General features: G+C 37.2%; 1 protein-coding gene across 3 annotated transcripts in view; it reads left to right on the top strand.

The window, feature by feature from the left end:
* The window catches only part of LOC144956591 (cadherin EGF LAG seven-pass G-type receptor 2-like), a 92964-nt gene that overhangs the window by 1952 nt on the left and 78512 nt on the right, over positions 1–12500 (top strand). For all 3 annotated transcript variants that reach the window (XM_078887189.1, XM_078887187.1, XM_078887188.1), the window contains exons 2-9: positions 691–932; positions 3481–3540; positions 4721–4838; positions 5623–5793; positions 7801–7950; positions 8677–8802; positions 9937–10110; positions 11852–12048. In XM_078887189.1, the coding sequence (XP_078743315.1) occupies positions 861–932; positions 3481–3540; positions 4721–4838; positions 5623–5793; positions 7801–7950; positions 8677–8802; positions 9937–10110; positions 11852–12048 (1068 nt within the window). In that variant the 5' untranslated portion in view covers positions 691–860. The remainder of the gene's footprint in view (positions 1–690; positions 933–3480; positions 3541–4720; positions 4839–5622; positions 5794–7800; positions 7951–8676; positions 8803–9936; positions 10111–11851; positions 12049–12500) is intronic.

Raw genomic sequence — 12500 nt, 5'->3', positions numbered from 1 at the left:
TGGTCTCTGGTTCGGATAAGAACACGTTTAGTGGATATTGTTCTATATAAAAGCTGAAGTTTTTTATTTTAGTTTGTTTTTGCAGATATAAATATATGACTGTTAATTCAAACAAACAAATAAAATAGATCCAAATGGATAAGGGGAGCATGGATATCGTGAGTACATAACAACATCGTACTCACAAAAAAAATTTTTTTCACTAATGCACGATATGTAGCCTACCTCTTTAACCTGGTGTTGCATCAGGTGAAGTCGATTTGTGTGTAAACTGAATTAAAGTTCAAATGGCCAAACACGAGGAACAACAAAGCTGTGCTTGTTTTATAGCACACTATCCACAAATAAATGGCCTCGACGCTCTTTACAAGGGGGTCACGAGATATGCCCGCCTGGAGTAGTCCTTCAGAGCCATTATGCCAATAGAGCCGAGTTTATCCCGGTTCTAAAGCGTGAAACGGACAATAGCAATTGCTTGCTACTCTCTGGATTGGACGTTAGTCTATCCAAAAGTACTTTCCGTCTGATCTAACTGACCCAACTACCCAATCACTACTGGATGGACGGGGAAAGAAGGGGGGGGGGGAGTGTTCAGATGTGGTGAAAAGCGAGTTTTTCTTGCGCAATAAGTTCAGTTTCGAACATGAACTGTGTGCTAACTTGTTACGACAATCTTTATGACAATTACAGGTATAATGATGTGAAAGATTTGTGAAGAAGAGCGCAGGCTGATATTTTCGACCATCACTTGCAGCCATTTGGACTACCATGTGTATTTTGACTATCATGTGATTTTCGACTAACTTGAGTAAAGTAACTTCTATTAGACTGTTGTGGTAGGTTGTGTACATTTCATTGATATGGAGAAGATTTATATGGCAGCTACAATCCTAATATTATGGCTCTTGTTAACTGGACATGTTTATTCAACTGTGAGTACATTCCTTTATTTTTCTCTCCTTCCCATTCTCTCCTTCTCTCTCTGTGTGTGTCTCTCTCTCTGTCTCTCTTTGTCTCTCTCTCTCTCTCTGTCTCTCTCTCTGTCTCTCTCTCTGTGTGTGTCTCTCTCTCCCCACCATTTCTCCATACTCTTTCTCTACTTTATTAGATAATGAAAATGTTGTCAACATATTCTAATCCATCCAGTAATAATAATAATAATAATAATAATAATAATAATAATAATAATAATAATAATAATAATAATAATAATAATAATAGTAATATTAATAATAATAATAATAATAATAATAATAATAATAATAATAATAATAATTAATAATAATTAATAATATAATAATAATAATAATAATAATAATAATAATAATAATAATAATAATAATAATAATAATAATAATAATAATAATAATGATGATAATGCTGATGATGATGATAATAATTATAATGATAATAAATAAAAATGATGATGATGATGATGATGATGGTGATGATGATGATGATGATGATAATAATAAGAATATTAAGAATAATAATACATAGCATTTATATAGAGCATAACCATGGCAATGTCGTGCTCTATACCCTTCACAATGGCAATAATACTATGACAAAATCAGATATTTGTACCTTGATATAATAACACACAATATCAATTGACACAAACAATACAATAAAAGGCACTGTGCAAGATATTCTTGAACTGAGACTTTTAAAAAAAGTAACTATTACAAACTAAGTAAGGCTGGGGATCAACATTGTCCCGAACAGCCAATGTAAAATTAATATCATCAAGCACCAAAATTACTGGCAAATCTAAGAATTATGGAACTATTTTGTTACAGTCTGATTTACTTGTGACGCAAACCTACTTTATATTTCAGGCTAATTCTATTATCCGTTGACTCAAATTAATACGAAGAAAATCTGCTAGGTCGTAATACTCAGTCCTTTTTGACGTTTGACTTTTATTGCATATATAATTCATGCTACGCAATCCTATCTAGTATATCCACCCAAAAAATAGATGACCTAGGTCTAATTCTAAATCTCTCTTGATACAATAAAGTAATGGTAATCTTTCCAATCTGTTATTTTTAAAAATAGGGCTGGGGATCAACTTTGTTCCGTAAAGCCAATGTTAAATTGTTATCGTCGAGCACAGAGAACTACCGGCAAATCTAATAATACAGTACAGTAGAAATAGATGACATAATAGCCTTTATTTCTCTGCAAATGTTGTGGTTTCTACAATAGTTATTGTTAAAAACAGTATTGTATCCCTTTTATCCCTATAGATAGAATGAAGTTGACGTCACTTGGGTCTTTGTTATTGTTTTTTGCCATCCACGTTTATGAGTAATTATCACTAAACTGTATTATCCAGACTATAAAAGTTCATGGTTACACAGAGTCTTGTGTGTTGGTCCGTTATATTTCCGGATGGCAATGTTGTGAGCTTCATAGCTAAGCGCATACTATCTATAGTACGTTTACGTGCGAGAATATGAGTAGGTCACTTTCAAAACGTACTTAATCCCATTTTCATCGTTCAAATAAAACCGCATTTTTTTGTCATTTAATTATTGACTTAAAGAGGAATATGGTTGGAGGGACATGATCGCCGATGTCTGAAACAGGCCTGGCACTTGATGATGATGATGATGATGATGATGATGATGAAAGAGGAATGTAATGTCTTGTGTGCATAGAACAATACCCCGAGTGTTTGGAAACTCTGAATTCTCTCTGGTGATTCTATGGAGTCCAAACGATAGATTGAGATTGTTAACTCATTTTCTATCAAGATGTCACTTAGGACGTTTTGAACGTCAGCTACTCTAAATGTGATGGTATTGATTACATTGTACAGTACATTATGGTATTCCAAATTAATGACTTGTTACTCGATATCATCGACAGCCCCAGATTACCCTATATTGCACAGTATATTATGGAATTCCAAATTAATGACTTGTTACTCGATATCATCGACAGCCCCAGATTACCCTATATTGCACAGTATATTATGGTATTCCAAATTAATGACTTGTTACTTGATATCATCGACAGCCTCAGATTACCCTATATTGCACAGTATATTATGGTATTCCAAATTAATGACTTGTTACTCGATATCATCGACAGCCCCAGATTACCCTATATTGCACAGTATAATATGGTATTCCAAATTAATGACTTGTTACTCGATATCATCGGCAGCCCCATATTACCCTATATTGCACAGTATATTATGTTATTCCAAATTAGTGACTCGTTACTTGATATCATCGACAGCCCCAGATTACCCTATATTGCTCAGTATATTATGGTATTCCAAATTAATGACTTGTTACTTGATATCATCGACAGCCCCAGATTACCCTATATTGCACAGTATATTATGGTATTCCAAATTAGTGACTTGTTACTTGATATCATCGACAGCCCCAGATTACCCTATATTGCACAGTATATTATGGTATTCCAAATTAATGACTTGTTACTCGATATCATCGACAGCCCCAGATTACCATCTTTGACAAGGTGGCCACTCTATCTGAGACAACTAATACAAACACGGTAAGACATTGATGGTTGTGGTGGAGGTGCTGGTGAAGAAGAAGAAGAAGAGAAGAAGAAGAAGAAGATGATGAAGAAGGATGATGATGATGATAATGATGATGATGATGATGGTTAAGAAGGATGATGATTATGATGATGATGATAATGATGTTGATGAAGATGATGATGATTGTGCATGACATGTGTTTGAGTATAATTGTCATGAACTTGACCCACTCCTTGTTGTCTGCAGTGAACTCTACTCACTATTTGTCCTATCCTCTGGTGAATATTATTCACCTATGGTTTTACCTTTCTCCCCTTTCTCCCCTCCCCGGATAGTTTTATCTATCATTCTATCTCTCACTCCCCATTTTCTTCTCTCTATCTTCCTTCCGTTATTCTTCTTCCTCTCACAACTGATTGGTTGAGGTTTGTCATGGGAGACAAATGATAACAAAATCACAAGACTCAACCACTTCGCCTTGAATAGCGAAGATGTCGCTTCTGAGAAGAAAGAAGAAATACACAAAAACATTTTTAAAAAACAAAAAATCAACAAGTCTATTAAGAGTTATCAGACTGAGGTTGGTAAAATAGATATTGATGTAATACTGTACATAATTATTAATGATGATAACGTGTTATAATTCAAGTGCTGTGAGATGTTGTGTGTGATGTGTTACTTTAATTTTGTGCTTTATATTACATTGTGATTCATGATGGACAAATGGATGCCTTTTGTGTTAGCAGTTTGAAGACGATGGTTTCGACTGTTATAACAATATTGATATATATATATATATATATATATATATATATATATATATATATATAGTAGAGGTTGTATGTCAAGTTATTTATTATCATATTTTATATATATATATATATATATATATATATATATATATATACAATATAATGATAAATAACTTAACATAAAACCTCTACCTCTATTGACACACGTGTGAATGAGTACCTGGATATAATAGACAGTGACGGGTATTGTAGAATTCTCCTTGTAAGAGAACGCCGAATATAGGTGACCAATGAAATGGAAATTTGGCTCCACAAAATTAGGTTGGAGGAATAAATACAGCATTTTGAAGCACACTGAACATGACAAATCATATGAAATGCGATATCCAACTAGAACTAGGCTTATACATATTTCTCCATTTCTTCAACTTTTCTTCAGATCCTCTCCAGCATTCAATGTTCCGATCCCGACGGTGACCCGACGAGGACCTACGTGTCGAACGTCAACCCGACATCTCCATGTACCAACTGTTTTGAGGTTCTAGATTGTCTCCCGAGTAAGTTTATAATAATAATAATAATAATGATGATAATGATGATGATGATGATGATGATGATGATGATGATGATGATGATGATGATAATAATAATCAGACCTGCAAATCTGTAAACGTCGCTTTTACCCCATTATTATTTACAATTTTCCTGAGACAAATGATTATTATTAAAGCTACTGTTTTTAATGTTTTGTACATGATAGTAGTAATAGCTGAGTAAAACTATATACATGTCAGCTGTCTTTTAGATTGATTTATGTGTGCATATTTTTTCAGTTTTGAAAAGTAACAAATCTCCACAGAGAGAGAGAGAGAGCGGACAGCGCCGTGGTAGAGGGTTAGGCTTGAGTGCGGCTATGTGGTCTTGTGGTATGTCACTCGCTTTCGGATCGGAAGGTCCTGGGTTCGAGCCTCGCACTTGGCGCATAGTTGAGTTATTGGAAAAGGCTCTTTACTCACATTCTTTCACCGTACTAGGGTTTAGAATGAGTACCTGGCCGTTAACACCGTTGTCTTTTCCCGAAAAATTGCAATATCGCCTAACAGGCGTCATGTCCCGTCCTACATGTTAAATGTTGCTGTTGACCAGGGACCCCTTGTACAGCGCTTTGAGCACATTTAGTGGATATTGCGCTATATCAAGCTCAATTTTTAAACATTTATTTCTTTGGAGAGATTTTATGAACTTCAGGTTTGGACTCAAGAAAGACGCCAGTTGAGCATCTCCGTGTTGTATAAATCTATTATCTATATCTACTTATATTTCTCACAATTCTTACCACAGACGAATGTCTCGAGTTCCGGTCAGGAGTGGGAGCCTTGAACGCGGCTACAGCCCCAATCTACATCGTCACCATAGCCTGTGATGACAGCAAAGAGACACCAGTCACTGAAGTCATACAGATTAACATACAACCCAGCAATGCTCCACGGTTCGTGCCAGACACTTTCAAAGGTAAGGCAGATAATATAATAGATTTATACTACAAGATATGCGTTGAATAATATATGGCTTTGTTGTCTTGTGGTATAACAGTCCAGGCTAACGTGATGCCAAGTGTTAATTATCATAATATACGAGAGTGGGCTAGAAAGTTTACAAGTTTTCTTATTATTTCAAAGACATTTGACTAGAAACTTAGCATTTAGCGATTGTTGACAAATGACATGAAAGAGCAACAAAAAACCATTTTCACTAAAGTATTGAAAAGGTATGAACACGAAAATGATGCCTGTATTCAGTAAATAATCACTGGAGACGAGTCATGTGTCCACCATTATGACCCAGAGAGCAAACGCCAGTCAACTGAATACCGACACAAGAACTCTTCTTGACCAAAAAAGTTCAAAGTTGTGGCATCGACTAAATAAGTGTTGCTCACGATTTTTTCGGAGTTTGAAGGTTTTGTTTATATCGAATTTTTGGAACAGGGCAAAACAGAAAATTCTGATCAATATGTTACCACGCTGAAAAAAAAACCCAAACAAACCGGAGAGCCTGATTGAAAAGATTTCGACCCCAGAAAAGTGCAATATTGCGACACGATAACGCCCGACCCACACGAGTCAACAGACTCAAACTGCACTGAGGAAAATGCATTTATCCACCTTACCACATCCACCTAACAGTCTCGACCTAGCACCTGCAGACTTCTTTTTCCATAAATTGAAGGAATATGTTAAAGGAAATCACCATGAAAACGACAAAGATGTGAAGGTGGCTGTCCGATCTTGGTGTGTGCGTTTGGGTGTGTGTGTGTGGGGGGGGGGGGGGGTAGTGTGTGTGAGTCATTTTATTGATATACTCCTCGTCAAGGACTGTTGGAAGCAGCGGCATTGTGCTCTTGTGATATAACAGTGACATTCAGACCAGAAGATCCCTGGTTTGAGTCCCGTCGTGAACGGCGCAAAGTTGAGTCCTTGGAAAAGGCTCTTTTCTCGCATTCTCTCAACACACTCAGTCGTAAAAAGAGTACCTGGCTAATAACAATGGTTTCCATGTAGAAAAAAAACAAAAACTAATAGTAGTGCTTTACAGGTGTCGTGTCTAGTTTAATGTTGCTGTTGGCTTGGGAACCCTTGTCACGTACTTTTAGCACATTCAGTGGATATTACTCTATGTGAAAGCTCAAGTTTGAAAACTCAACACTAGATCAAGCAAAGATAGATTCAATCTATCTGAACACTGTCTCTGGGCTGTGAACCACCATTCTTTAGCCAGTTGGTGTCTTATATAGATAGTATGCGCTTGGCTAAGAAGCTCATAACATTGCTATCCGGAAGTATAACGGAAAAACACACAAAACTATCTGTAACCATGAACGTTTATAGTCTGGATAATACAAATTAAGTGAGAATTACTCATAAACGTGGATGTCAAAAAAAAAAAAAACAATAACAAAGACCCGAGTGACGTCAATTTCATTTTATCTATGGCCCCAAACTGTCGCCAAAACGCTAGTAGTAGTAGTAGCGTATGGCTACACCTCCTAATTCATTCGTCAACTCAGCTTCTAAAAGTCTTCCTCCGCCCCAAGGAAGGTTTCGTAGCCACCTTCAAGTTTAGTAACTGGGCAGTGGAGGACAATGTGATCGCTGGTCTCTGGGGCTGCCTGACATTTCTGGCAGGTATCACTGTTTCAAAGTTTCCATGTGCACATATTTGATGTAGTTCTGCCATGTCCAGTTAAGTGGCGATTTGAGGAAGTTCAGTATTTCCTGGCGTTATTGAATGCAGGCACTCTTTTGGTTGGATCTTTAATGATGTTTCCTCCTCTTGGTGTTTCACTGTTCCACATTTCTCTCCAGTTTTCCTCCACACTGAAGTCTGCTATTTTTGTTAGGTGGAAAGGTCTTCTCGATTTGAGTCTTGTTGTTGAAGGTGCCTGCTTTATTGTTGATTTTATGGGAATGTTAAAAACGCTAAAAACCTGAAACTAACTAAATCCATTTCTATCTCCAGCCACCTATACCCTGGCAAACACACGGAATGTGGCTGCAGGAGCTGATATCTATGACGTGGACGCTACGGACGATGACCCAGGTGATGACGTCACATATACATTGAAGGTGCTGCCGTCTGATTACAGTGACAAGTTTACGATTGAAAAAAGTGAGTTTTAGAATAGGAAAATGATTTAATATAAGATATTTCATAAATATTTTTTGTCTCAGTTTAACAAAGATATCTACCTGCTCAAATCCCTTTCTCTCTCTCTCTCTCTCTCTCTCTCTCTCTCTCTCTCTCTCTCTCTCTCTCCTCTCATCTCTCTCTCTCTCTCACTCTCTCGCTCTCTCTTTCTCTCTCTCTCTCTCTCTCTCTCTCTTTCTCTCTCTCTCTCTCTCTCTCTCACACACACACACACGGAGATAGATAGACAAATAGATAGATATATAGATTAAGAGATAGATAGATGGATGGATAGATGGATAAATAGATAGATATTTAGATTCGCGAATGCTTGAAACAATATTATTGTAGAAGTTGAACAAAATTACACTTGTATTTTACTTTATGAATAGATCCGTTTATCAAAACGTTGAACACAATCATTTCATGGATTTTATTTTTATGAAATGATAGATAGATAATATATAGATATATAGATAGATAATATATAGGTTTAAAGATAGATAGACAACTAGATAGATAGATAGATGGATAGATAGATAGTCAGACAGACAGACAGACAGACAGCCAACAGATAGATAGATAGATAGATAGATAGAGAGATAGATAGAGAGAGAGAGAGAGAGAGAGAGAGAGAGAGAGAGAGAGAGAGAGAGATCTATGTAATGATAATCACGGTAACAATAATTATCTTCTCACCTCCTGTAGCTACTGGTCAAATCAAGTCCAATGCTGCTCTGTCCACCCTGTGTGCAAGTGCGTTGACCTTTGAAGTGACCATCAGCGACGGAGATCACACAGTCGGTCCACAAGTCATTGCAGTCACCTTGAACAGTAATTAATTCATTGAACATTCGTACAAGCAATAGGCTTCAACAGTCGTGACGTCACTTCCCTCGTAATGACACATAGTTACTTAGTAACTGGTTCTAACCTATCGGAACAATGGCGGACGCCAATGACGCACAGTAACTTAGTAACATGTTCTAAACTATCGGAACAATGGCGGACGCCTATATGAAATACTTCTCCGACGAGCATAAAAGTGTATCCAGAGGTGAAAAACAGTATACATCTGATCAGGTTTTGACTTTTATTCACTCTGATCACAGGACATGTGAAAATGTTCTAGCTAGCATGTAGAATAGAAAGTACCGATTTTCTTTGTTTAGAACCAAGCTGCTCGTTGCTGGACGGACGTGACACCAGACTATTGAATCCAAGTTAAGCTTTACAATTATAATTAAACTGAGCTGATGAAAAATAGATAAATAACATTTTAAAAGATGTAGAAATATTTTTTTGATGACGATAATGATGACAATGATAAAAAAGTTGCATTTATATAGCGCTTATCCACGGTACAAAGCGCTTTACATTTATTATCATTTTACTTCCAATGACTGAGCAGCATTTGCTTCACACTTAGAGGGACCGAGATCGATCTCGGGTGCATTTCGAGAATTTTCTGTCAGCAGTGATTGGGTAGCTATTACTATAAGATGTGACGGCAAAGTACTTTGCGATAGACTAAGCGTCCTATCCAAAGGATAGCAAGTAATTGCTATTGTCAGTTTTACGCTATAAAAACTGGGTTAAAGTCCGGCTCATTGGGTCTAATGGCTCTGAAGGACTACTTTTTAAAAATCAATTTTACTTTTCAGTACAAGTTCCACCTTAACTCTCTCCTTACCGACCATTTTCAGAATTGTTCCCGAAGTGAAAGAAATAAGAACATATTATACATAATTTTGTTCAGCGAAACCGGCTTTACAAAGCAACGATAAGTTTTTATATTTGTATCAAACATTTTTCTTCAAATTTTTGGAATGTACATAACATATTTGATCAATAATAATGTTCATTATATCGTAACGTATGTGACGATTTTCATGTAGTTGGTAAGGAGGGAGTTAGTATAAAATCAATTAGAGACGATACATCACATAATATTCTTCAATTCTTCAGATCCAAATGAAGCCCCTGTAGCCATAAACCTGGACAGAGAGGTTCAAGTCCCAGAGGATGCCACGGGAAATGTCCACATCATTGAGTACCTGGACCCTAGCACGGACTGGGGTCCCATCATCTATACACACAGTTCCATCAACACCGATGGGTTGGCACAGTACACATTTGATGGTAAGTTCCTGGACATTTTTCATGGCATTTTGCTCGGTACACACTGTGTAGTCTTTCTGATTGGCTAGATGGGGTCCCTGACCACCTATAGTGGGCAGGGAGGCCCTTGCTGTGTCTGCTATCCCCCTTTATCTGTTTTCCCACTTGCTTTGTCTTTGTCTTGGAATGGGATTACTTGGTTTAGTCCAGGCCCTGACCTAATACTCCAGCTGGGAGGTAAACCGTCAAATCAAATGGATAGTTAGTTTAGGTAGAAGATATTTTGTCTTGTAGATCATGTCTCTGTTATGCACTGTATTGTTTTGTTTAAATATTATTATATCTGATTTGCAAACATTTGAGTGTATTCCTCTTAGTGGGGACCTCTGCTTGTGTCTGGATGAGACTTTTAGGTGATCTCAAACTAAGTACTTTGATAGTGTGCTCTCTTGTAATCTACATCTGTTTCCTATTTGAACCAATTCCCCTTTGTCTTCGTTTTTCTTGGGTGTTTTAATTGTAATTCTAGAACTTTTTACTATCCCATTTTCTTCCTTTTTACTGGCGCTGATATGACCTTAATGTGTTGCAAGCGCCGTAAAACCCTTAAAAACAAAACAAAACAACAACAAATCTCTGATTGGCTGAGGCCTAGGTGCACATATTGACAGGTCTGATAACAGAACAAAATTTGGGGCTTATTTTAACATTGTTATAATGGACAATATTTTGCTTTGGTTTTAGAATATTTCCATTACAGCATTCAGCCTATAGCAAGTAGAGTTATCGGACCTGCAAATAAATATACAAGTTTGCCGAGGCGCATTTCAAATTTTAGAATATTATGCTAAGCTGTATGCTGTGTATATGTGAGGGAAGGGGTGTGTGTGTGTGTGTGTGTGCTGGTGGGGTCAGAACACCCGAAATATAAGTTAAGGACTGGTATCCAAGATACATTCCGAGGTTTTAATATGACCTTACCCCGCGCCAACCAAGCAGTAATTAATTGAAATACATTGTTATAACATGTCGACTTAATCGAAAGATTGTTACTTTACAGTACAGTAACCATTGTTACTGCCCTTTTAAATCTACAAAAACGATAAAGTACTGTCAGTAATATCTGCAACAACCCAACTACCCCATGGTGACTGGCTGAATAAAATCTCTAAGAAATCCCCAAAATCTCGACTGCACCCAAGAATGATAACAGCCTCTCTGCATGACTCCAGTGAATTACGAACTTATCTATTGAAATCCCATCTTCTTGGGTAAAAGGCGCCAGCAAAGTCATTCCTAGTTTCCGTATTGTGGACTTGCCCAATGAACCTGTGGCAAATTCACCAGCCTCTCTCATCTCCTCTTTGACTGTCCTTTTTAAAGTAACCAAGACGTCTGTCTCTTCTTCTCTCTCACTCCCTCCCTTCTAGAGATTACCTCCCCTCTAGACGTGATCGTGTCATGGCTGAGTTAGGCAATCGGGCACTGTTCACCAGAAAAGCGCGTCCACGCCTTATCGATCTGCGGCGCATGACCCACCATAAATATAACAAAAGGATGACCAAAAGGGCTCTACACGTAATTATGTCGGGTGAATCAGATTCCCAAAAAAAGAGAGTATGTCATCAAAATGATCACCTATGGAAATTATAGTTTTTTTAAAAGCAATACTCTACCCCTTTCATTTTACAATTCTTATTACTTATCATTGTCCGCTCACACTTTTCTAAACAATATTATGCTTGTCGTGCATTCCTGGCAGGAACCTCAACGAACATTGACATAGTAGGTGCCCTGGATTACGAAAAGTCGGCCCTGAGAGAAACCAACGTGAAGATTCAGCTCTCTGATTCCCAATGTCAGTCTCAGGAGCATTTCTTGAAGATTGTTGTCACGGACGTGAACGAAGATCCGGTCATCACACCACTCAGGTCCACGATAGAAGTTTGCGAGGGAGAGGTAGGTGCTGATTTTTTTTTCTACCAATAAATTTTCGTGTGTTGACCTCATGTAACCTCAAGAAGTCGAGAGAGGGACTCAAGATAGTGGCAAGTTAACGATTACGTTCACAAACAAACAGCGATCGACCAGCTACGTGGAAGAAAGCGCAGATCATTACTCAAGAGTCTGAGGACAGATCTTCTTTAATTTTAAAATACAATTTAAGGAAAATACTAAGAAGTGAAGAAGAGCATTTTAAAATACCATTTTGACAGGATTATATATGTTTTTAAAATTGCGAAATATCTGATTGGTTACTTAAAAAACAAAGTCGCCACACGCACCATATGTATTTAAAACGGCCATTATTACATTTAAAAAAATTAAATTCAGAAATCAATGTTGATAACACTGTTGAGAAATTTAAATTAGCTCAGAACCACGCTCTAGCTACGTCCACGTCTTGAGTC

This window comes from Berghia stephanieae, chromosome 11, assembly GCF_034508935.2.
Source record: "Berghia stephanieae isolate SIO BIC M18660-M18661 chromosome 11, UCSD_Bste_1.3, whole genome shotgun sequence".
Taxonomy (NCBI): Eukaryota; Metazoa; Mollusca; class Gastropoda; order Nudibranchia; family Aeolidiidae; genus Berghia; species Berghia stephanieae.
The sequence above is the reverse complement of the archived record's forward strand: the minus strand, read 5'-3'. Positions and strand labels throughout refer to the sequence as shown.